Source organism: Schistocerca americana, chromosome 5, assembly GCF_021461395.2.
Source record: "Schistocerca americana isolate TAMUIC-IGC-003095 chromosome 5, iqSchAmer2.1, whole genome shotgun sequence".
NCBI classification, from domain to species: Eukaryota; Metazoa; Arthropoda; class Insecta; order Orthoptera; family Acrididae; genus Schistocerca; species Schistocerca americana.
The window spans coordinates 562,242,187-562,264,866 of record NC_060123.1 but is presented as its reverse complement, the minus strand read 5'-3'; the positions used below and the strand labels follow the sequence as shown (position 1 = coordinate 562,264,866).

General features: G+C 38.3%; 1 protein-coding gene across 1 annotated transcript in view; it reads left to right on the top strand.

Moving 5' to 3' along the window:
• Positions 1 to 19,698, top strand: part of LOC124615870 (speckle targeted PIP5K1A-regulated poly(A) polymerase-like) — a 221,925-nt gene extending 202,227 nt beyond the window's left edge. The window contains exon 11 of the mRNA XM_047144035.1: positions 19,596 to 19,698. Within this exon, the coding sequence (XP_046999991.1) occupies positions 19,596 to 19,620 (25 nt within the window). The 3' untranslated portion in view covers positions 19,621 to 19,698. The remainder of the gene's footprint in view (positions 1 to 19,595) is intronic.
• The last annotated feature ends 2,982 nt before the right edge of the window (positions 19,699 to 22,680 follow it).

Below are 22,680 nucleotides of genomic sequence, written 5' to 3'. Positions count from 1 at the left end.
CAGGCGGTGTTGGAGACTATATGTCAAGGCCAGTAGGGTTTGGTGGTTGTGGACCAACTAGTGGCACTTGCAACAAGAGATGAGATATTCAGTGGCTAACAGAACATTTAATCTAAGCTACTTCTATGTATGAATGTATCTGAGCACCCATTTCTTCATTGTTGATAAAATTCACGGACCAGCAAATCTTGCATTAGGTGTGTTTTGTCTTACATGCCTTTCAGCATGGTTGTACTACTTTTTTTTTTTGATGATGTCCCCTGTTAATAATTGTAACTGGAAAATTTTGTGGTAAGTGTAGTTAGTTAGTTGATAGTAATACATTCAGTGGAGTTACTTCAAGCTCAGCTGATATCATAAATAACTGGAGAATATAAGCGAAAAAACACTGCTTGAATAGGGAAAAAAGATACAGATTCGTCACTAGTAGAAGAATAGTTCTGTTTTTTTTTTTTCCTACTACAAAAAAGGGAATTTTTGAAATTAATTAAATCAATTTGAAAGTAAGCAGCATTGTATACTGCTTGAAATAATGTATTATGGGAAGACATGAAGGTAAGGTTTTGGAAAAACTGGGATTTGTATTACATTCTTAAAACTTTCGACACATCCACTACTCTTAGTGCCTGCTAACTAATTGACAGGTCAAATTCAAATCTGTTGTTTACACTTGTTAGTTCAGATTGAACTGATGTCGCTTATATTAGGATGGAAGTGTACATTTCAGAGTGAAACCTGATGGGGCTATAGCTTTTCACTTTCATATCTCTCCTTTCTTATGAGCAAAATAATTATAGCTTTGTTCCAGCTTTCAGCAACTGTCTTTCTATTGGGGCATTTTGTTAAAGATTTTGCAAGTTCTTTTTATATTACTTTGCTCTACTAAAAAACGAGCACCTTCAGTGCCTTTCTTTTCTTCAAACTTGGAATGGCTTTATATTTTCCAGTTAACATTACAATATAAGCATGTTTATTTTCTTATTTGTGGTGTGTAGGTACATGGTGAAAGGCTCCCCCAGGGTGCTGTAAAATTAAGATTTATTAGGAAAAAAAAGAAAAAAAAAATGAAACACCGAGCGACCAGACAGTTGGCAAAGACATTAATTATGAATGCACGATAAGTCGCAGACAAATGAAAGAAAAAACATTCAGTTTTTGTAGTTTTTTTGTTTTTACTCGTACACTTTCTCGTAGCTGGAAGGACGATGAAGATTTGCGATTTTAGATATGATGTATTGCGAGCTCTATGTATCATACGTGTGCGTAAATAATTTTATATTGAACAACTGTATCAAGTCATTTTTTATTTATTGAAGTGAAGAGAAGAACGTATAAGGAGGATTTTCTTGATTACGACAAGTGCCGGTGCTCCCGGAGTCCTCCTCCTGGAGCCATAATTAAAATGTGAGCGAAGTCCGGTGGCCAAAAGATGCAAATAAGCACAGAACATTTTTAATAACGCAATCGTATTATGTCCTACAAAAATGTGTCTTCGTACGCATAGTCAATAATATTTAGTAATATTCACTAATTAATTATTTTTTTTTTTATTACAACTGTTGACCTGTGTTCCAGGACTTCAGAGCACCGGTTGTGGGTAGTGTTTGTTAATTGTTGTTATAGTGAGAAATTTGTATGACATTGTTAAGAGTCATAAAAAAAACTAATTGTCTGTATTTTCTGATTGCATGAATCACGACGGGGAACAAGTATTGCAAAAAGGCAAAAATTGAGGAGAAATTTTGGAAAGTAATAGGAATTAGACGCAGGTCACGTAACATTTTCCATAGTAAGCTGTTTTGTTTGGCGCAGCAAACGTAAGACGGCTACGCAATTTGCTTGCATGGTTACGCCTCGTAGCGCTTCCTTTGATGTAAATAGATCCTTTCCTCATTATTCCCTTCCTTGAATTTTATTTGCGAAAAATTTACGTAAATTTTTCAGTGTGATACATATTGTCAGTAAAACATAAAGAATTGTGGCACAATAGATTGCGCATCATAATAGATGTAAAACAGGCTTTGACATCACGTGAACTTCAGTTGTCAAGTGTAATGGTTAGCATCCCCCATGAACCATGGACCTTGCCTTTGGTGGGGAGGCTTGCGTGCCTCAGCGATACAGATGGCCGTACCGTAGGGGCAACCACAACGGAGGGGTATCTGTTGAGAGGCCAGACAAACGTGTGGTTCCTGAAGAGGGGCAGCAGCCTTTTCAGTAGTTGCAGGGGCAACAGTCTGGATGATTGACTGATCTGGCCTTGTAACATTAACCAAAACGGCCTTGCTGTGCTGGTACTGCGAACGGCTGAAAGCAAGGGGAAACTACAGCCGTAATTTTTCCCGAGGACAAGCAGCTTTACTGTATGATGAAATGATGATGGCGTCCTCTTGGATAAAATATTCCGGATGTAAAATAGTCCCCCATTCGGATCTCCAGGCGGGGACTACTCAAGAGGACGTCATTATCAGGAGAAAGAAAACTGGCATTCTACGGATCGGAGCGTGGAATTTCAGATCCCTTAATCGGGCAGGTAGGTTAGAAAATTAAAAAAGGGAAATGGATAGGTTAAAGTTAGATACAGTGGGAATTAGCGAAGTTCGGTGGCAGGAAGAACAAGACTTTTGGTCAGGTGATTACAGGGTTATAAATACAAAATCAAATAGGGGTAATGCAGGAGTAGGTTTAATAATGAATAAAAAAATAGGAGTGCGGGTTAGCTACTACAAACAGCATAGTGAACGCATTATTGTGGCCAAGATAGACACAAAGCCCATGCCTACTACAGTAGTACAAGTTTATGTGCCAACTAGCTCTGCAGATGATGAAGAAATAGATGAAATGTATGACGAGATAAAAGAAATTTTTCAGGTAATGAAGGGAGACGAAAATTTAATAGTCATGGGTGACTGGAATTCGTCAGTAGGAAAAGGGAGAGAAGGAAACATAGTAGGTGAATATGGATTGGGGGGAAGGAATGAGAGAGGAAGCCGCCTTGTAGAATTTTGCACAGAGCATAACTTAATCATAGCTAACACTTGGTTCAAGAATCATAAAAGAAGGTTGTATACCTGGAAGAATCCTGGAGATACTAAAAGGTATCAGATAGATTATATAATGGTAAGACAGAGATTTAGGAACCAGGTTTTAAATTGTAAGACATTTCCTGGGGCAGATGTGGATTCTGACCACAATCTATTGGTTATGAACTGCAGATTGAAACTGAAGAAACTGCAAAAAGGTGGCAATTTAAGGAGATGGGACCTGGATAAACTGAAAGAACCAGAGGTTGTAAAGAGTTTCAGGGAGAGCATAAGGGAACAATTGACAGAAATGGGAGAAAGAAATACAGTAGAAGAAGAATGGGTAGCTCTGAGGGATGAAGTAGTGAAGGCAGCAGACGATCAAGTAGGTGAGAAGACGAGGGCTAATAGAAGTCCTTGGGTAACAAAAGAAATATTGAATTTAATTGATGAAAGGAGAAAATATAAAAATGCAGAAAATGAAGCAGGCAAAAAGGAATACAAACGTCTCAAAAATGATATCGACAGGAAGTGCAAAATGGCTAAGCAGGGATGGATAGAGGACAAATGTAAGGATGTAGAGGCTTATCTCACTAGGGGTAAGAAAGACACTGCCTACAGGAAAACTAAAGAGACCTTTGGAGAGAAGAGAACCACTTGTATGAATATCAAGAGCTCAGATGGCAACCCAGTTCTAAGCAAAGAAGGGAAGGCAGAAAGGTGGAAGGAGTATATAGAGGGTTTATACAAGGGCGATGTACTTGAGGACAATATTATGGAAATGGAAGAGGATGTAGATGGAGACGAAATGGGAGATAAGATACTGCGTGAAGAGTTTGACAGAGCACTGAAAGACCTGAGTCGAAACAAGGCCCCGGGAGTAGACAACATTCCATTAGAACTACTGATGGCCTCGGGAGAGCCAGTCATGACAAAACTCTACCACCTGGTGAGCACGATGTATGAGACAGGCGAAATACCCTCAGACTTCAAGAAGAATATAATAATTCCAATTCCAAAGAAAGCACGTGTTGACAGATGTGAAAATTACCGAACTATCAGTTTAATAAGTCACAGCTGCAAAATACTAACGCGAATTCTTTACAGACGAATGGAAAAACTGATAGAAGCCTACCTCGGGGAAGATCAGTTTGGATTCCGTAGAAATGTTGGAACACGTGAGGCAATACTGACCTTACGACTTATCGTAGAAGAAAGATTAAGAAAAGGCAAACCTACATTCCTAGCATTTGTAGACTTAGAGAAAGCTTTTGACAATGTTAACTGGAATACTCTATTTCAAATTCTGAAGGTGGCAGGGGTAAAATACAGGGAGCGAAAGGCTATTTACAATTTGTACAGAAACCAGATGGCAGTTATAAGAGTCGAGGGGCATGAAAGGGAAGCAGTGGTTGGGAAAGGAGTGAGACAGGGTTGTAGCCTTTCCCCGATGTTATTCAATCTGTATATTGAGCAAGCAGTAAAGGAAACAAAAGAAAAATTCGAAGTAGGTATTAAAATTCATGGAGAAGAAGTAAAAACTTTGAGGTTCGCCAATGACATTGTAATTCTGTCAGAGACAGCAAAGGACTTGGAAGAGCAGTTGAACGGAATGGACAGTGTCTTGAAAGGAGGATATAAGATGAACATCAACAAAAGCAAAACGAGTATAATGGAATGTAGTCTTATTAAGTCGGGTGATGCTGAGGGAATTAGATTAGGAAATGAGACACTTAAAGTAGTAAAGGAGTTTTGCTATTTAGGGAGTAAAATAACCGATGATGTTCGAAGTAGAGAGGATATAAAATGTAGACTGGCAATGGCAAGGAAAGCGTTTCTCAAGAAGAGAAATATGTTAACATCGAGTATAGATTTAAGTGTCAGGAAGTCGTTTCTGAAAGTATTTGTATGGAGTGTACCCATGTATGGAAGTGAAACATGGACAATAACTAGTCTGGACAAGAAGAGAATAGAAGCTTTCGAAATGTGGTGCTACAGAAGAATGCTGAAGATAAGGTGGGTAGATCACGTAACTAATGAGGAGGTATTGAATAGGATTGAGGAGAAGAGAAGTTTGTGGCACAACTTGACTAGAAGGAGGGATCGGTTGGTAGGACATGTTTTGAGGCATCGAGGGATCACAAATTTAGCATTGGAGGGCACCGTGGAGGGTAAAAATCGTAGAGGGAGACCAAGAGATGAATACACTAAGCAGATTCAGAAGGATGTAGGTTGCAGTAGGTACTGGGAGATGAAGAAGCTTGCACAGGATAGAGTAGCATGGAGAGCTGCATCAAACCAGTCTCAGGACTGAAGACCACAACAACAACAACAATGGTTAGCATATGAAATTTTTAACATTTTCGTGGGTATTTTATTTTTTTGCATATTCATACAAGGCCGAAAAATATATGCCCATTGTTGATAACAATAGTGAAAACGTAATCAGCCAAGATGATGTAGAATTGCGAGATTGTACAATTGAAGTTCAGGCGCCATGCATGCTTACTGCAGAAAGCTTGTCGCTGGAGTGACAAATGATAGCGACGCTCCACAGCAGATCAAACTTGACGACACAGTGTTCACAACTGACAAGACAATGTCAATGTCACACATCTCCCAGTGTGACAGACCGCTCATGAATGAAACATTGGAGAGCGATTCCAATATGAATTTTGACAACACGTTACAAACACCACTTGGTTACAACACGAACACTTGGAAAATACAGCTGACAACAACCACAGTGGTACAACTGAAGCACTAATATGGCAGTTATTATCTAACACAAATGTGAAATTTATTGATATGAAACGTAATATGAACACCAATTTCAGTTATATGAATACCGCAGTTTGACACACAATCTGAACACCATCACACAAGATGTAAATACAATGAAACAAGAACAAAAACAAGTATTCAAGGATTTGCAAGACACGGTCTCACAGAAATTCGATGACTTCAAGTTGAAGCAGGTACGTTAGATAAAGATAATACCATTGCAGAGAAGTCAGTAACAGATTGTAAGTTGTACACAGATGTAGTAGAATAGGCTATTCATAAAATAGAAAATGAAATAGTGAACAAGTTAAACATTAAGCTACAAGCCACGGAAAATAGGATCCACAATCTTTTAGAAGAAAATATTACCAGATCTCGAAATGTGCATGTATATAATATACAGGCTACAGTGAACAAACCACAATCTGTTGGTATCCAGTATCCACAAATTGTCATGAGTCCCACAGTAGGTACCAGTGACAGTTGTAGAGTGCAAAATGTAAACATACCCACAACTCCAAGCATGAGCAATTACCAACCGGAATTACAGGTAACTACAATAACCACATAAATATGACCGAAAAGACAACGTGTCCATCGACTATTTTTGCAGACGAAGGTTTGCTGAGACATGGACTGTTTCCTACATTCACTATCGAAGGTAAAAGAATGAATCCCGTAATATTTATTAGTGCTATGCATCGTGTATTTCCACGCAGCTGGACGGAAGCACAGAAAATCAGATGTGTCATAGGATATACGCAAGGTGATGTGCTTTTATGGGCAACTGAAGTGGCTGAACATTGCAACACTTATATCCAATTTGAACGAGCTCTCGTCGACAAGTACTGGTCTGAGGCAGTGCAAGAAAGACTCAGACGCGAGGTTTTCAACCCTGCACCATTCAGTGGCAAATGCGGCAGTCTACGTGGATACTTTGAAAAATACCTGAACAAGACACGCTACTGGATAAACCCAACATCACAGGTAGACGTGTTAAAAATGTTGAAAGGCGTTTACCATCGCACATTAGAGAAAAATTAGTCACATTGCCAGAGCACGACACTGAATATTTTCTTTCAGTGCTTGATTCTATCGTCATAATTCCATGAGGAAAGACCAGTACCCAATAGAGCAACAGAAAATCAGGCACTGCAACAGCATAGTTGTGTAAATCAGTCAGTAAAACGTGATCTAAACACACAATAGCAAAATCACATACGATTTAAAAGAAATTTCCAAAACAACAGGGTAATTTCAATGCATGAGCGAATTACAGTTCACGAGGCTGTATGCCGAACATGAATACAAACTGTCAGCCGCAGCAGTGGCAATGACGCGCGGCAACATTGCCATGCCTTACGCTGTACTGCAGATGACCACTGGGCAGCAAAATAACTGCACGGTAGCTAAGCAGCTAACGACACAAATTGGCGAAGTACCCACACGGTGCAACTAACTGAAATTTCTCCAAGTAACGAATTAAGTCACACTATGCCGTTGGAAAACGCCAACCGGTCATAGTTAAGCCGCAGGGTATTGACCTCTGAGAGTGGGGGCAAAGCAGAATTACAAACATGTTTTATAAGGTTTTACAAACAAGGTGACATCAAGGATGATTTGCATCAGCATGAGTTAGATATAGTAGATAAAGCCAAGGAAGAACAAATACAAGCAATCACTAAGGTGAAAATATTTAACATTGACATACATTCCCAACATCTCCTGCCCAAAATGGCGAGGTGCAAACTGCTACAATCAGTGAAACTAAAATGTTTAAACATCGGACACTTATTCCATTACAAATTGAACATTTTACAGTGAAGTGCAACTTTCACCAGAGTCAAATGCAGTGATACAATATTCCTTTCCAACAGTATATTTCACAAACAAATTTGATGCAGAACAAGAAGCAAACACTGAGGTTAGTTACAAAATGGTAGAGCAGAAACTTAAGCGAATCACAGGTACTAAATGAGATGCAATGACAAGAACTTTCTAACTTGTTATTTAAGTATGCCAATGTTTTCGGTAAGGAGCCAGGAGTAATCAAAGACTATGAATATAAATTTAAAGTATATCCACACGAAACGTTTTGTGTAATGTCATATCCTATTCCATGGGCAAAACGAGAGGCAGTAAGGGAATAGATCAATCTTATGATTAAATGGGGAATTATACAACTTTCATTTTCTCACTATAGTAGTCCAATATTACCAGTAAGCAAACCAGATGGTTCTGTAAGATTAGTTCTCGATGCTAGACGTATCAGTAATATTATAGTACCAGCACACATAAGACCAGACAACTTGGACGAACAGCTTCTTAAGTTTTACAATACAAAATATTTCAGTATTCTTGATCTCAACTTGGACGAACAGCTTCTAAAGTTTTACAATACAAAATATTTCAGTATACTCAACTTCAAGATGCCATACTGGCAAATAAAGCACCACGAAGAAAGTCGAAAATATACGGCATTTGTTTGTGGTGTCAGCAGTTACGAATTCTGTGTTCTACATTTTGGACTGAACTTTAGTGCAGGAGAGTTTATATCTGCATTGGACAAGGTTTTAGGACCAGAACTGCTTAGAAATGTCGCGCTGTTTATGTATATGACATGCTAATAGCCACACCCACTTGGTTAGAACATATCAGGCTCATTGAACAGGTGCTTCATTAATTTGCAGATTGCAGAGTAACAGCCAATTTAAAAAAGTCTAGTTTTGTAAGGAGCAATTCAAATTTTTAGGACAAGGTACATTACTTGATCCTAAGAAACTTGATGCCATACACAATTGTCCAGTTCCAAGGAATAAAAAATAACTAAAAGCTTTTTTAGGACTAGCATTTTTTTTTTAATTCATATGACAGAAACTGATGAACAGTGATGCATTGCTCAACTTTTTATGAAAAAATAGGCTTTGTTTATGGGATGATAAGTGTAAGGACTTAAACAACATTAAGCAGGCATTAGTCAATGCAGACATTCTTAGCCACTCTGACATGTCCAAGGATTTTTGTCTTTGCACAGATGCCTCATCTCAAGGGCTGGGGGACATGCTTATTCCAGATGCAAGAGGAAGAAGGTAAGGAAGTACCCAAGGTCATCAGTTTTGCTAGTCGCACATTATCAGAAGCAGAGAAATCTTACTCTGTATCAGAATTAGAAAGTTTAGCTGTAATATGGGTGTTTAAAAAGTTTGAATGTTTTTTGTGGTGCAAGAATACCAAAGTTTACTGTGACCATCAGTCACTGTCATTTCTTTTAACATGTAAACTATTGCACCTTAGATTAGCTAGGTGGTGTCTATATTTACAAGAATTCAGTTTTGATATTATTTATATTAAAGGAAGTCAGAATGTTATTGCAGATGCCTTGTCTAGGTTACCACAAGGTTTAGAGGAATTTGGTGAATTAGCACAGCAGGATGCAGAAATCAGAACGTTATTAATGCAAAGTACAGCATAATAGTCTGATTACCGTAATCTTTGTAAGCAAATGAAAATTATACCACAGCAAGATCACAGATGGAGTAAAGTCATGCAAAACCGTAAGCAAGATGAAGGTGGAAAGGTAAGTAAATGGTACCAGGAGTACAAGGGCGTTTTGTTTCATAGGAAGCATGAAAAATCTGAACAGTGGTGTGTGCGTATTCCTGAAGATTATATCAACTAATTTATAAGACACACATGATGTATGGGGACATTATGGAATAGGCAAATTTCCTGAAAATATTGCAACACTTTATTACTTTCCAAATTTGAGAAGGCGAGCCCTAAAGGTATTAAGAAAGTGTGCAATATGTCAAAAATAAAAGCAGTCCAATGTGTCAAAATATACTGAGCTACACCCTATGCTCACAAAAAACCCTCTTAGATATAGTATCCCTGGGTATAGCTGGTCCATATCCAAGAAGTAAAGGACTAAGATACGTAGTAGCACTACATGATATTTTCCCGAAACATATCAAAATGTATGCCACTAAAAATGCAGCAGCCACAAATATCAGAAAAAGAATTGAAGGAGACTATTTGAGAAGAGCAGGTAAACCAAAGGTACTACTAGCTGATAATGCTTCATATTTTTTTTGGGCAAAAGAGGAAACAATTTGTGACCTCACAGGGCATAAAGCACATATTAGTAAGCCTTTTTCACCCAGAAGCAAGCCCCGTAGAATGAATCTCTAAAGAATTTAACCCATTTATTAGGACATAAAACCCTCACAAACACACCCAATGGATAGAATAAGTAACTCATTTCATGCAATAGGTCAGTAACCTTCCACATTCTTCAACAGGTTTCACACCTAATGAATTGATGTTCTGGACAAAACAAAAAAAATACTGGGAGTCGCCCATACCAAAGGTACCCACTACAGAAATAACACTACAAGACAAAATCAAACAAGCCATATTTACACTAGAAAACAGGGCTGAGAATAGAAGGAAAATTTATAACAAGAAACTGAAACGTGTTTTTTGAAGGGCAACGAGTCCTCTTACAGGCACACCCTAAATCGACAAAATTTGGCAAATGAATAAGAAGTGGCAATTACTCTATTCAGGACCGTATGTTATTTTCAGTATACCATAGCCTGCGACATACAGGTTAGTTTATGAGAAAACAGGAAGAGGCAAGGGTCTCCACCCTCACAAAGATATAAAAGCCTTTATAACCTATTGCATCAGCAACATCACAGGTGCTGTCACCAGTACATTCCCAGGCAGGTGTTGCTGCTGCAGAGTGTTGCTTTCAGTGTTGTAGTTTCTTCTCCAGTAAAATATATGACTAATATTGATGTTTCCATGAGCAACCATCAATTATCATCCTGACAACACTGTTACCTAACCTCAACACTACCACTGTAATGGTCCTCCACCCCAGGTCTCTGCAGTAAAGTAAATTCTGGTGAGCAGAACTTCTTATTGGTGGTAGCGATCACAAAATAAACAACCGTTTTTAATATTTGTTGGTCATATTCTGTAAACTAAAAAACACATTCTAGACAATTGTTTTGTGAAAATGGCACAACCAAACAAAAGGATCAGAGAACATAGGATGAATGAGGCTGTGCTGGTATATGAACTACAGAGTTCTGTGCATGGTGTCTAGTAAAAAAATGCTAATATTGACAATGTTAATTGAAGAGTTTATTAAAAGATGATGCTCAGTGCCAAAATAATTACAAAATCACAATTTTTCAGGAAGCACTAAACAAACCGTGCACTCATCAACAAGCAGTTTATTAATCACAAGTGAACAAAGTAATGTGATGGAGGATAATGATTTTTGAACTAATTTTTCAGATGTAGCTCCTGGTTACCATCCTAGTTCTGAGGATTCTAAAATTAAGACCTTATCTCACAGTAATTTCAAAGTATCCCAACTCTATACAACAGAACTTTTATTAATAAAATAATTAAATAACAAGATGATAAATTTTGTTACAGATGGTAATTCAATGCCAAAGCAAGTAAAATCAACTAGCTATTCAGAAATAAAGATTAATGAAGAATGTGCAGCACTCGGGAGACTAGTGAAAGAAAATCAGCTGGAGGTTGTATTGGCCATGGTCGACAGACTTCAGGCTGCTGCTGTGTTTGTGGTGGTGTTGAAGAACTTGTGGTGAAATATATGACAACTCTAGTGCATCTAGCATCGTTTGGGATCCCTGACATTGTAGTGCATTCTGAGAAGTGTGACTGGCCTGTTCACACTCACTGTGGCTGAATGAATAACAGTGGTGCTCTGAGCAGGAGAAGACAGTTATTCACCTATGCCTATGCCACAGATTTGACGTCTTGCTCATTTCTGAGAGCACAATTGAACCAACACAGGACACTTAGTCTGTTGCAACTGTAGACAAATTTCCTGAAAGGTCTGGACAAATAAAGATCGTGAGATTTCTGGCCGTTGGAAGTCTCAATGTCCGGCAGGTGATGAAGCCCCTCAGGGAAATAAGAGGCAGGTTGTGAAGAAAAACTAGTGCCCCCTTAGTTCGTTTGATGAGGATCTTGCCCAAGATGTGTAGGTGGATCCGTGGGTAAGTATTGAGTGCACTGGGTGCAATGGATGCACGTAATAGCTCACGGTGGCACGACTGATGCCTGCCACCTGGAATCAGAAGCCATCCTTGGTTCATCCTGGTTATTTGTTGAATTGATGAAGACACATAGTCTTGCATACAAGATTGAAGCTGAGCTATCACTTTTGGTTCCAGAATTGATAGTAATTCCCTGGTTTAGACCTGAATGGAGAACTTAAATCAGAGATTCAGAAGATCCTGTGATGATTGAGATGAATATTTCTCAACCTCCACTATTAGGTGGAGTGTTGCAGAAGTATCCATTTAATAGGTCTCAGGAGTTGTCTCCTTATAAATGGTAATATTGTCCACAAGTATTACGGACAGAAAGCTATCTGAAAACAGAAGTAACAGCAACAAAATTTTATATTCAAGTTGGAATGTAAACTGCTTGAAAAACCTCTGGATTACATGTAGTTCCGCAAATTTGTGTTGGTGTAAATTGAAGGGGTGTAGATATGGAAGACTAAGCTTAAAATGACCAAAACAAAGTCATTTGTTGTAAAGTGCATAGCTTTGTGCATCAGCAAACTCAAAAATTTTTGCTGCGTATAATTCAGTGTTGTGTTACTCAATTCTGTACGTACTTGGAAGATCCGTGACATGCTGTCCACAAGGATGTGACAGTGAAGGAACAATTTACGTTCCTTTACTTTGTATCCCGCCTGGAAGGTGGCGTGTGAGTCTGCTCCTGAAAACTGAAAGGTTGGCCGAAGGACGGAAGCGAGTTGGGGCAGGAGAGGTAAAACACTTCGGTACTGCGTGTACAACTATAGATGTTTACTATAGGCAAAAACTAAGTTAAGAAATGGTTACATAACTTTGCACGTAAAGAAAGCAAAGCCTTAGACCCGTCGTAAGTAGTGCAAAGTCTCTTTATGAAACGAAGTGTCCCAGCCGTCTGCTCTCGATCGAGTGGGCAGAATCTGCAGCGGCGCTCGTAGAACTCAACAGTGCTTGCCAGAGGTCGATGTCGGTGTTGTAGTGCCAACCTATGAACTTGCACTTATGCCGTGGCATCGTAGCTATAGATACCACAGTAATAAATCTGCCTGGTAGTCCTCACACACACTGCACTTCACAGCACTATTTGCACTACACTGCACACAGTATTCCAATTGCTGATACCGGTAGGACAAACCAGGCATCCAGCATCAGGCTTTGTATGACTGTAGTCAATAGAAGCACCTCGAGGAGCAACAGAACAATGATAACAAGTGTGAGATAACAATTCTGCAGTTTGCGCATACCCAAGTGAAATGCGGCAGATGATGACACGTGCCACACGGCATTGAGTGGGCGAACTGCCGAGAGCATGGCCGGGGGTGTTGCCTCATCAGAGCGGAACGAGAGACTCTCAAGTGACAGTTTGATTCCTCTTGTCTGGAAAGCATGTTCATCTAAGTTCTTCTTCTAGGGGAAGTGACCAGTGAGGGTGTGGGGACTGGTTTCTAGTCCACGCAGCCGATCATCTGCTGCTACAGATGAAGGCGATGGAAGGAGTAACCACAACAACATTGCCATGTAAACCGGCACCACTTTTTGACAGAAGCCATCTTATTCCCGAGAAAGTGCAGTGCCACATTGCAAGGTTCAACTGGCACCATACATGCCGAGTCAGGTTCACTGTGAGCAAGTACAGCAACCCTTTCCATTCAGTTGATTACTGCCTCCTGGAGAATGATGATTACACTTTGATGCAAGGTGGTCATGACTTTTTACCTTGATAGATTAACCCACCACTGAAATGTTGACTGCAGGTGTGATGTATAGGTTGAAGGATTCTATTTCAGTACTGCCTAGCCCTCAAATTACCCTCAGTAACAGTTAGAGATGATTAATATCCATTCATTGTATGAGCCCATAACATGATTGATCCAACTCCTTGTTGACCTCATGGAACTGCATGCCTCAGATGTACAGAGTAATCTGGCCACCTCCATACTCTTCTACAGTTATATCATTAATCCTCCATTTATCAGTGAGGAGAATACAGATTTCATTCCAGCTGTTCCCTCGCCCAGCTGGTGTTGTTTGGCAGGTGACTCTCCCTTTGATAGTATATGTTTTGCCAGTTACAGCACTGGTGTAGGTGGTGTACGAGGGTGCATAGGGTAGGTGTTACAGTGGGAATGATCAAAGGGGTAGGAGCCATAGGGTAGGGAAATGGTTGTAGAAGGAGCATAGGGTCCGACAAGGATAATGCGGGGATTGGGAGGGCAATGAAAGGCTATTCTAGGTGTGGTGAGCAAAATGTCGGGCAGGACAGACCTCATTTCAGAGCATGATTTTAGTAAGTCATGACCTTGTCAAAGTAGCTGATTAATACATTCAAGACCTGGATAATACTGACTGACAAGAGGTGTACTCCTAAGTTGTTTGTTGGAGGGATTGGCAGTATCAGGATTGGATGTGATGTGATTTTGAACCACACTGGTGAGGTAATTACGTCCAGCCAAGGCTGAGATGAGAATGGTGGTGTGTCGCTGTAAAAGAGTCTGCATCCAAACAAATATGTTTGCCTTGAATGCCAATGCTTTGTTGATGGGAACGTTTGACATGGAAAGGTGACAATTGTCAAAATGTAAGTACTATTATTTTTTAGAAGCTCAATGTGAACGGAACTGTGTAGCTGACCTTCAGTGAACTAGAGGTCAACATCAAGGAAAGTGGCATGGGATGTGGAACAGGTCCATGTGAAATTTAATTGGGAGAAAGCATTTATAGATTTCAAGAATTTTAACAGGTCAGCCTCAGTGTTAAACCTTACATAATTTAAGTTAGCCTCCTACTTCTGTAGGCAAAAGATGGAGAAAGGAGGAGTTGCCACATTTGTTATAAACAGTTTTAAACTTAAGATTATTGACATTAATAAATTTTACTTAGAGCAGCACTTAGAAGCATGTGCAACAGAGATAGAATTTCATAATAGGTCCTTTATAATAGTAGTCATATACATAGCACCTTCAGGCAATTTCAACCTGTTTTTTTTTTTTTTTTTTATAAACAATCTTGAAGATTTATTATCTCATCTAAAATTAAAAAACAAAGAACTAGTGCTTGCTGGTGATTTTAATATAGATGTCCTGAAAAACACTGTCAGTGAACAGTTACTGAAATCAGTTACATTGTCATTCAATTTAATTTCTTGTGTAAATTTCTCAACTAGGGCTTACAAAACCAGTAGTAAATAGGCTATCTGACCATGACATGCAACACCTAACATTAAAGTTTGAAAATTGTCAGGGTAAAAAATCTATCAGAACTGAGTACAGGAGGCCAATAAAACGGTCAAAAACTGAGAAATTTAGGAGATTGGTCAAAGAAATAGATTGGATGGATGTTTACAGCATCCAAGACACAAATGGAAAATACAAAACATTCATCAGTAAAGTTAGCACCTTATTTGAAAATTGTTTTCCCCTGAAGGTAACTCAAATTAAGCAGAAGTCTAATAAGAAACCATGGATCACACAAGGGATAAAGATATCATGTGAGACAAAAAGGAAACTCTATCTGATATGTAGGGACACCTTTGATACTAGCATTATAGCTCATTACAAAAATTACTGCAAAATATTGAAGAAGGTTATCCATAAATCCCTACACCTGCATTATGAGAAGAAGATAAATACATCCAGCCATAAAATAAAAACAATATGGGATATAGTTAAGTCAGAGACAGGTAGGACCAGAAAAGAGGAGGAACAAATAGCTCTAAAAATAAATGAAATCCTGGTAACAAACGCATGTTGTGTTGCAAACGATTTAAACAAGTATTTTGTTTCGGTTACTGATAGCATGGGGTTGTCAGGTTCAGTAAATAATGCAATGGAATATCTGAGACCAGTGCACACAAGCAAACTCAGTAAAATGGAATTGACACTTACTTCACCCAAAGAAATAGAATCCATCATAAAGTCCTTGAAATCAAAGCATTCTAGTGGTTATGATAATATATCAACAAAGTTAATAAAAAAGTGTTCATGTGAGCTTAGTCATATCTTAAGTTATTTGTGTAATCAATCACTTGTCACCGGAACATTCCCGTACTGGCTTAAATATGCTGAAGTTATACATCTCCACAAGAAAGGGGACAAAGAAATGCTGTCAAATTACCGACCGATCTCACTTTTGCCACCTTTTTCAAAAATCTTTGAAAAGGTTATGTTCAAGCATCTACTTAAGCACCTTAGTGAAAATAACATACTGTCGAAGTCACAGTTCAGGTTTCTTAAGGGTTCTGATATTGAGAAAGCTATTTATACTTACAGCAAAAATGTCCTGAATTCATTGGACAACAAATTAGAGGCAACTGGCATATTCTGTGACCTGTCAAAGGCATTTGACTGTGTAAATCACAGTATTCTTTCATGTAAATTAAAATATTATGGCGTCAGTGGTAGTGTTGCAAAGTGGTTTCAGTCATATCTTACTAATAGAAAACAAAAGGTGTCATTATGTAACACTTCAGCAGTACGCAATCAGATATCATCTGACTGAGAAGAAAATATATGTGGTGTTCCCCAAGGTTCTATACTAGGTCCACTACTGTTTCTTGTGTATATTAGTGACCTGTCATCTGTTACATTACCAGATGCCAAGTTTTTATTTGCAGATGATACAAACATTGCAATAAATAGTAAATCAAATATGAATTTAGAAAGGGCAGCTAATCAAATTTTAACTGACATTAATAAGTGGTTCATAGCCAATTCACTGTCATTAAACTTTGAAAAGACCCACTATATGCAGTTAAGAACTTCCAAGAGATTTCCTTCTGGTGTGTGTATAAAATAGGATGACATGGAAATAGGAGAAGTTGAGAGTGTAAAATTCATGGGATTACAATTTGATAATAAATTCAGTTGGGAGCAACATACTAACGAACTGCTAAAGCGCCTAAACATGTCTGTGTTTGCAATGCGAATGATGTCAGACATAGGAGATATAAATGTATAAAAACTGGCAGATTTTGCTTATTTTCACTCCATTATGTCATATGGTATCATATTTTGGGGTAACTCCACAAACAGAGAAAAATGTTTTAGAGTACAGAAGCATATAATAAAGAGTAATGAGTAGTGTAAATCCAAGAACATCATGTCGAAACCTATCCAAGAATTGGGCATATTAACCACAGCTTCTCAGTGTATTTATTCCTTAATGAAGTTTGTTGTAAATAATACATCTCTTTTTCCAACTAACTGCTTAGTACACAGTATCAATACTAGGAATAAGAACAATATACATCAAGATTTAAAATCACTTACTCTTGCCCAGAACGGAGTCCAGTATTCAGCAACGCATATTTTCAATAAGTTACCAGCAACCATTAAGAGTTTAGTTTCAGACAAGGCACAATTTAAACATAATTTAAAAGAATTTTTGGTGGCCAACTCCTTCTATTCCATCCATGAGTTTCTCAACAAGTGCAGTAGACCATTTTAATGAAAATTTATTATACTTCAATTTTTGACAATACTTGGTTGTAACAGCCAAGTAACTACCTACTGTGTAAATGATGGATGTATGGAAAGCAGATGTAAGTCTTAAGTCTGTAAATAGTTGAAGTTTAATTTTAAATCTGGTACATAGTCTGACTGTTCTTAACTGAGGATCACTGAAATGAATAATTTACTTTAATTTTTGACAATACTTGGTTGTAATAGCCAAGAAACTAGCAAATGTCTGAATGATGGATTTAATGAAAGCAGATGTAAGTATTAAACCTGTAAATATTATAAGTTTAAATTTAATTCATGTACATAATTTTACTGTTTATTGACTGAGGATCATTAAAACTAAAGAAACTCAAGTTTTTCTAATTACATATTTGTAATGTGTTTATCTGACATGTTCCACACCCAGGAGGATTCCCTCTTTTATGGGTCTATGGAATGAATAATTAATCTAATCTAATCTCCATATGGAAAAGATGGCATTTCTGTATCTAAACCAAACCCGGGTTGAAGTTGTATGGATCCCAGGAAAGCCCCCCTTCCCCAAGTTATCCTTTTCACAGTGAGGTTGGCTTGTTAAAATTCTTGTAATCTCTAAATACATTCTCCCACTTACATTTCACATGGTCCTATTCTGAATCTCATGCCACTCTCCTTGATGTTGACATCATCCTCACCAAGAACCTCACATTATACGTACTAACAAACAACATTGCATACATTTTGACAGTTGCTGTTGTTTCCATATTAAATGTTCCCTCCCCTACAGCCTTGGCATTTGAGGCAAGCATATTTGCTCAGATGCAGACTCTTTACAGTAATATACCACCATTTTTTCCTCAGCCTTCAATGGACGTAATTACCCCGCCCGCCAGCCTAGTTCAAAAGCTGATTTCCCAGGCCATGAAATACAATCCTGATACTGCTGATACCACCAAGAAACAACTTAAGAGCACATCTATTGCCAATCAGTATTATCCAGGTATTGAATGTATTAATCAGCTATTGTGACAAAATCGTGCACTGAAATGAGGTCTGTTCTGTCCAACATTTTGCCCACCATGCCTTTTGTCACCCTCCCAATCCCCGCAATATCCTTGTCAGGCCATATACTCCTTCTGCACCCGTTTCCCTACCCTATGGTTCCTACCCCTGTGACCGTCCCCACTGTAAGACTTGCACTATTCATCCTGCTGCCACCACCTAGACCAGCCCTGTAACTGGCAAAACATGAAGGAGAGCCACCTGTGAAAGCATGTTATGTACCAGCTGTTATGTAAATGCTGTTCGGCCTTCCAGCTTCTATGTAAACACCATTCAGTCTTTTACGTTGGCATGACTAGCACCAAGTTATCAGTCAGGATGAAGGGGCATAAGCAGATGGTGTATGCTGGCAACACACAATATCTTGTTGCAGAACATGCTCTACAACATGACAGTCATGACCTTTGTGCCTGTTTCATTAATTTTGCCGTGTGGATACCAGTTTCTCAGAACTCTGCAAGTGCAAACTGACATTACAGCATTTCCATGGTTCTCACTGCCCACATGGCCCTAATTTATGTTAATTTCTCCAGTCTCAGAATTTTTTCTCAGTAACTATTCCTTTCTTTAATCCCTTTTAGTTTTCTATATCTTTAATTTTCTGGCCTGTCTAGTTTTCCTCCTCCCCCATCTGTACCACGTACTATATACTTGGCTACCGTGTGCAATGCACTTAGCTTTCTGCTCTTATTAACTCATGTACAATGTTTTGTCAGTAATCTCTGTCTTGTTTATTGCCCTATGTTCCACGTTTAAGCTCTCAGGTTTCAAATCTCATCTGGTACATTCCCCAACAACCAGTCTTTTCTTCTCATCCCATCCAGTAAGATCCCCTGACTCATGCTTCTGAGCGACTTTTCCAAACTTTTCCCATTTCCTACACCTTAACACTGCTTTTCCTTCACCTCTCTTCATTCTCCTTCAACCCGTATGCCAGAAGGAGGAGACGCTGGCTTCAAAAGTTTGCAGATTTTAATATCTTTTCATGTGTATTTTCCTGCCACCGCACAGTGATCAGATTTTTTTATCTGCCAAATTACATTATATTTTCAAAAACTGATCATTTTCATTATGGTTGTGTGATGTTTTGCAATGCAACCCACTATAAAAAGCATTTTATTGTATAGTTTATAATGCAGCTGTGATACTGCAATGTCAAAGCTTATGTGTTTGTTTTGCATATCATTTTTCAGGCAAGCTTCAGCCGTGATAAATTGACTGGTGCTTCCTTGTGCAAATTTCACAGCTCCAAGAGGCTGCATTACTTCTGCTGACTGCTTATGCTACATCTGTGGCAAACTTGTATTGAAAAAGTAGCTGTAGACAATCTCAGACTTCGTCAAAAAAGTGTATTTTGCATACTTTGGTGTCAAGGTTGACGGTCGAGATATGTCATGAGCCCCACATCAAATACATTCAAGTTGTGTGGGACTCCTCATGTGGTCTAAGGATAAGATGAAATCTTTCCATTTTGGAGTATGGAAGTAGCCTTGTGTTTGTGTAACATATGAGGACACAACTTTAAAATTAAAAAGGAAATCTGTTAACCAAACATTAAATCTGTATTGTGCCCTGTGCCTCATGGGCCTGATTTCCTGTACCTCTCCTGCTGGGAAGTCCTTATGCTTCCACTTACACATAACAATACGCACAACAGTTCTTGTGAAGACTGTGAAGTCGTGGACTGCTGTGAGGCACAGGTGTTTTCACAATCCATATTGGATGACTGTGCCCTAGATGTGTGACTGCAGGAAAAGAACATGTTTCCCACTGGAACTTCTTTCTGTTGATTCAGGAGTAGGTGAATTGATATTGATTCAGAAATAGAGGAAAAGATATAATTCCTTACTTGTTTCATGTGGATTATCTTGTGTACTGCTCTGATGTTCTTGGTTTGATGCAGATGTTTGGAATTCAGCGTGAGGCCGAATACTCTTTATTAGTTCTTCAAAAAGAAGTCTCAAAGCTGTCTTACTCAATGCAAACAAACATGTTACTAACTTTTGGAGCTTCTGTATATTTGAAGGAGTATTGTGATTCTTTAGCCTTTATTCATGACAACCTTAACCACAAAGAACATCAAAGGACCATTTTCAGTGATTTGAAAGTACTCTCCATGGTACTTGGTCAACAGGATGGCTATGCCAAATTCCCCCACTTGCTTAAAAAGTGGGACAGTCACACAAAACATAAGCAATGGTAACAGAAAGTCTGGCCAATTATAATGCTGAAAGCTGCCTACCTGCCTCCTCTTCACATAAAAACCTAGCATTATGAAACAATTTATTGAAGACCTATTACAAGATGATGATATGTTCAAGTGTGGGATAAATAAGTTTCTGCAGCTATCAGAAATTAAACTGAAAAAAAATTTGTGTTCACCATCCTACATTCAGAAACTAATGAAAGACAAAATATTTGAAAAAAACGAAAGAAAGACATTGAGAGATCAGCTTGGATATCCTTGAGAAATGTTGTTGGAAAGTTTCTTGGCGACTACAAAGACCCTGATAGCAGAAAGTGATACGAATCATGCTGTGTAACATCAAAGTATTGGGTGCCTCGATGAGACTGAAGCTGCACTCCTGGTCTCCTATATCAGCTGGTGATGTGAGAGAGAAATGATCCAGTGACACATTAAAGAAATGGAATGGAAGTAACAGGGCCAATGGGATGACAGCTGACTATTGCTGGATGCTACACTGGGAATATCCTCAGGCAGTACACAAAAAAAATTGGAAATGGAGCTTTGAGGGTAAGACTCATTAAGATATATGCCTTTGTACCACACTGAAGAACATAATACTTCATTATAATGTTAGAATTGCCTTATTTTACTATATTTTTTTTTAATAAAGTTTTTTCAATTCTATGGGTTTTGTATGAATTTTCTGGATCTTCACAATCACTTTGCGAATAAACATTACATGATAGAGGGAAGCACTTAACATTTTTGAACTAAGCACTTAAAAAATATGATAATCTAAAATTATTAATAAATGTAAAGTATAAAGTTGTGTTATTTTATTTATTTATTGCTATTGGTATTCCATAGATCCATTTTTATGTGGTAATGCATGGATATGGAATGAGACTAAACATTTAATTCATTATTATGCTCATATCATTAAGGGCCACAAATATAGACTAAGAACACAAATTAGAAAATAATAGTAAAAACACAACTGTCAGTTTCTAATTACATTCACAAATAGAGTTTAAGAGGTAATTTTCAGATATTATCTGAACAGTTATTTATAAAGTAAAAAAGACCATCTTCTTGACTTATAGAACGCAAATTAATGGAATTAAAGCAGCAAGATACATTAAAGCAGGGGGGGACAGAAATACATGGTAAATAATCTCGTCTATCTCTGCTAAAGAATTCATCTAAGAAATAGAAACTTTTTTTTTCAAGCAAGAATTCCCTTAGCTTACTTTTACGAAATGTGTTATTACCTCACAGGCACTTAATATTACTTGGAAGTGCATTGAAGATTTTTGTGCATGTGTATTTTACACCAGAGACAAATTTTTCAGGTCGCAGTGTGTGTGTCATGCTTCCTTCTTGTGTCATGACGATGGTGTGGCTCATTTGTTTTGTACTGATGGATTGAGAAGCAGGAATGTCTTGATTGAAAAGAGATATTGTGAAGTAGTGGTTAGTGTCCCAATTTTCTTAAGAAGACTGTGACATGAGGTTCTTGGAGGCACTCCACACAAAATTTGGACAACCTTTTCCTCACTTGTAAGACTTTACTGACAATGGTGAATTGTCTCAGAAGATTATTTCATAACTCAAAAGTGAATGGAAGTTAGCCAAAGTAGCCAGATTTTGAGACATTGATGTCTCCAATTTGGCAATTATGCGGTTAGCAAATGTTGCTGAGCTAAGCCTTTTTAGGGGTTGGTGGATGTGGTGTTACCAGTTAAGCCCCTTATCTATATGGATGCCTAAGAATTTTGAACAGTGTAACCTCTTAACTGCTGGCTCTCGTGCAATGTTTATCTCCTGTGGGCTTTTGTGATCAGAATGGAAATGAATGTAATTAGTTTTCCTGCAGTTTATCGATAGAGAATTTACTGTGAACCAGTCCATATCATCTGTAAGTGATTGGCTGGCATTTAACTCTAGGTCAGTGGATGTTTTACTGTCTATCACAATACTTGTATCTTCTGCAAACATTGTAAAGTTGCTTGCTTTGTTTGAGGACTCAAGTAGTTCTTTGATATGTATAAGAAACAGCAGGGGACCAAGGACAGAACCTTGTGGCACTC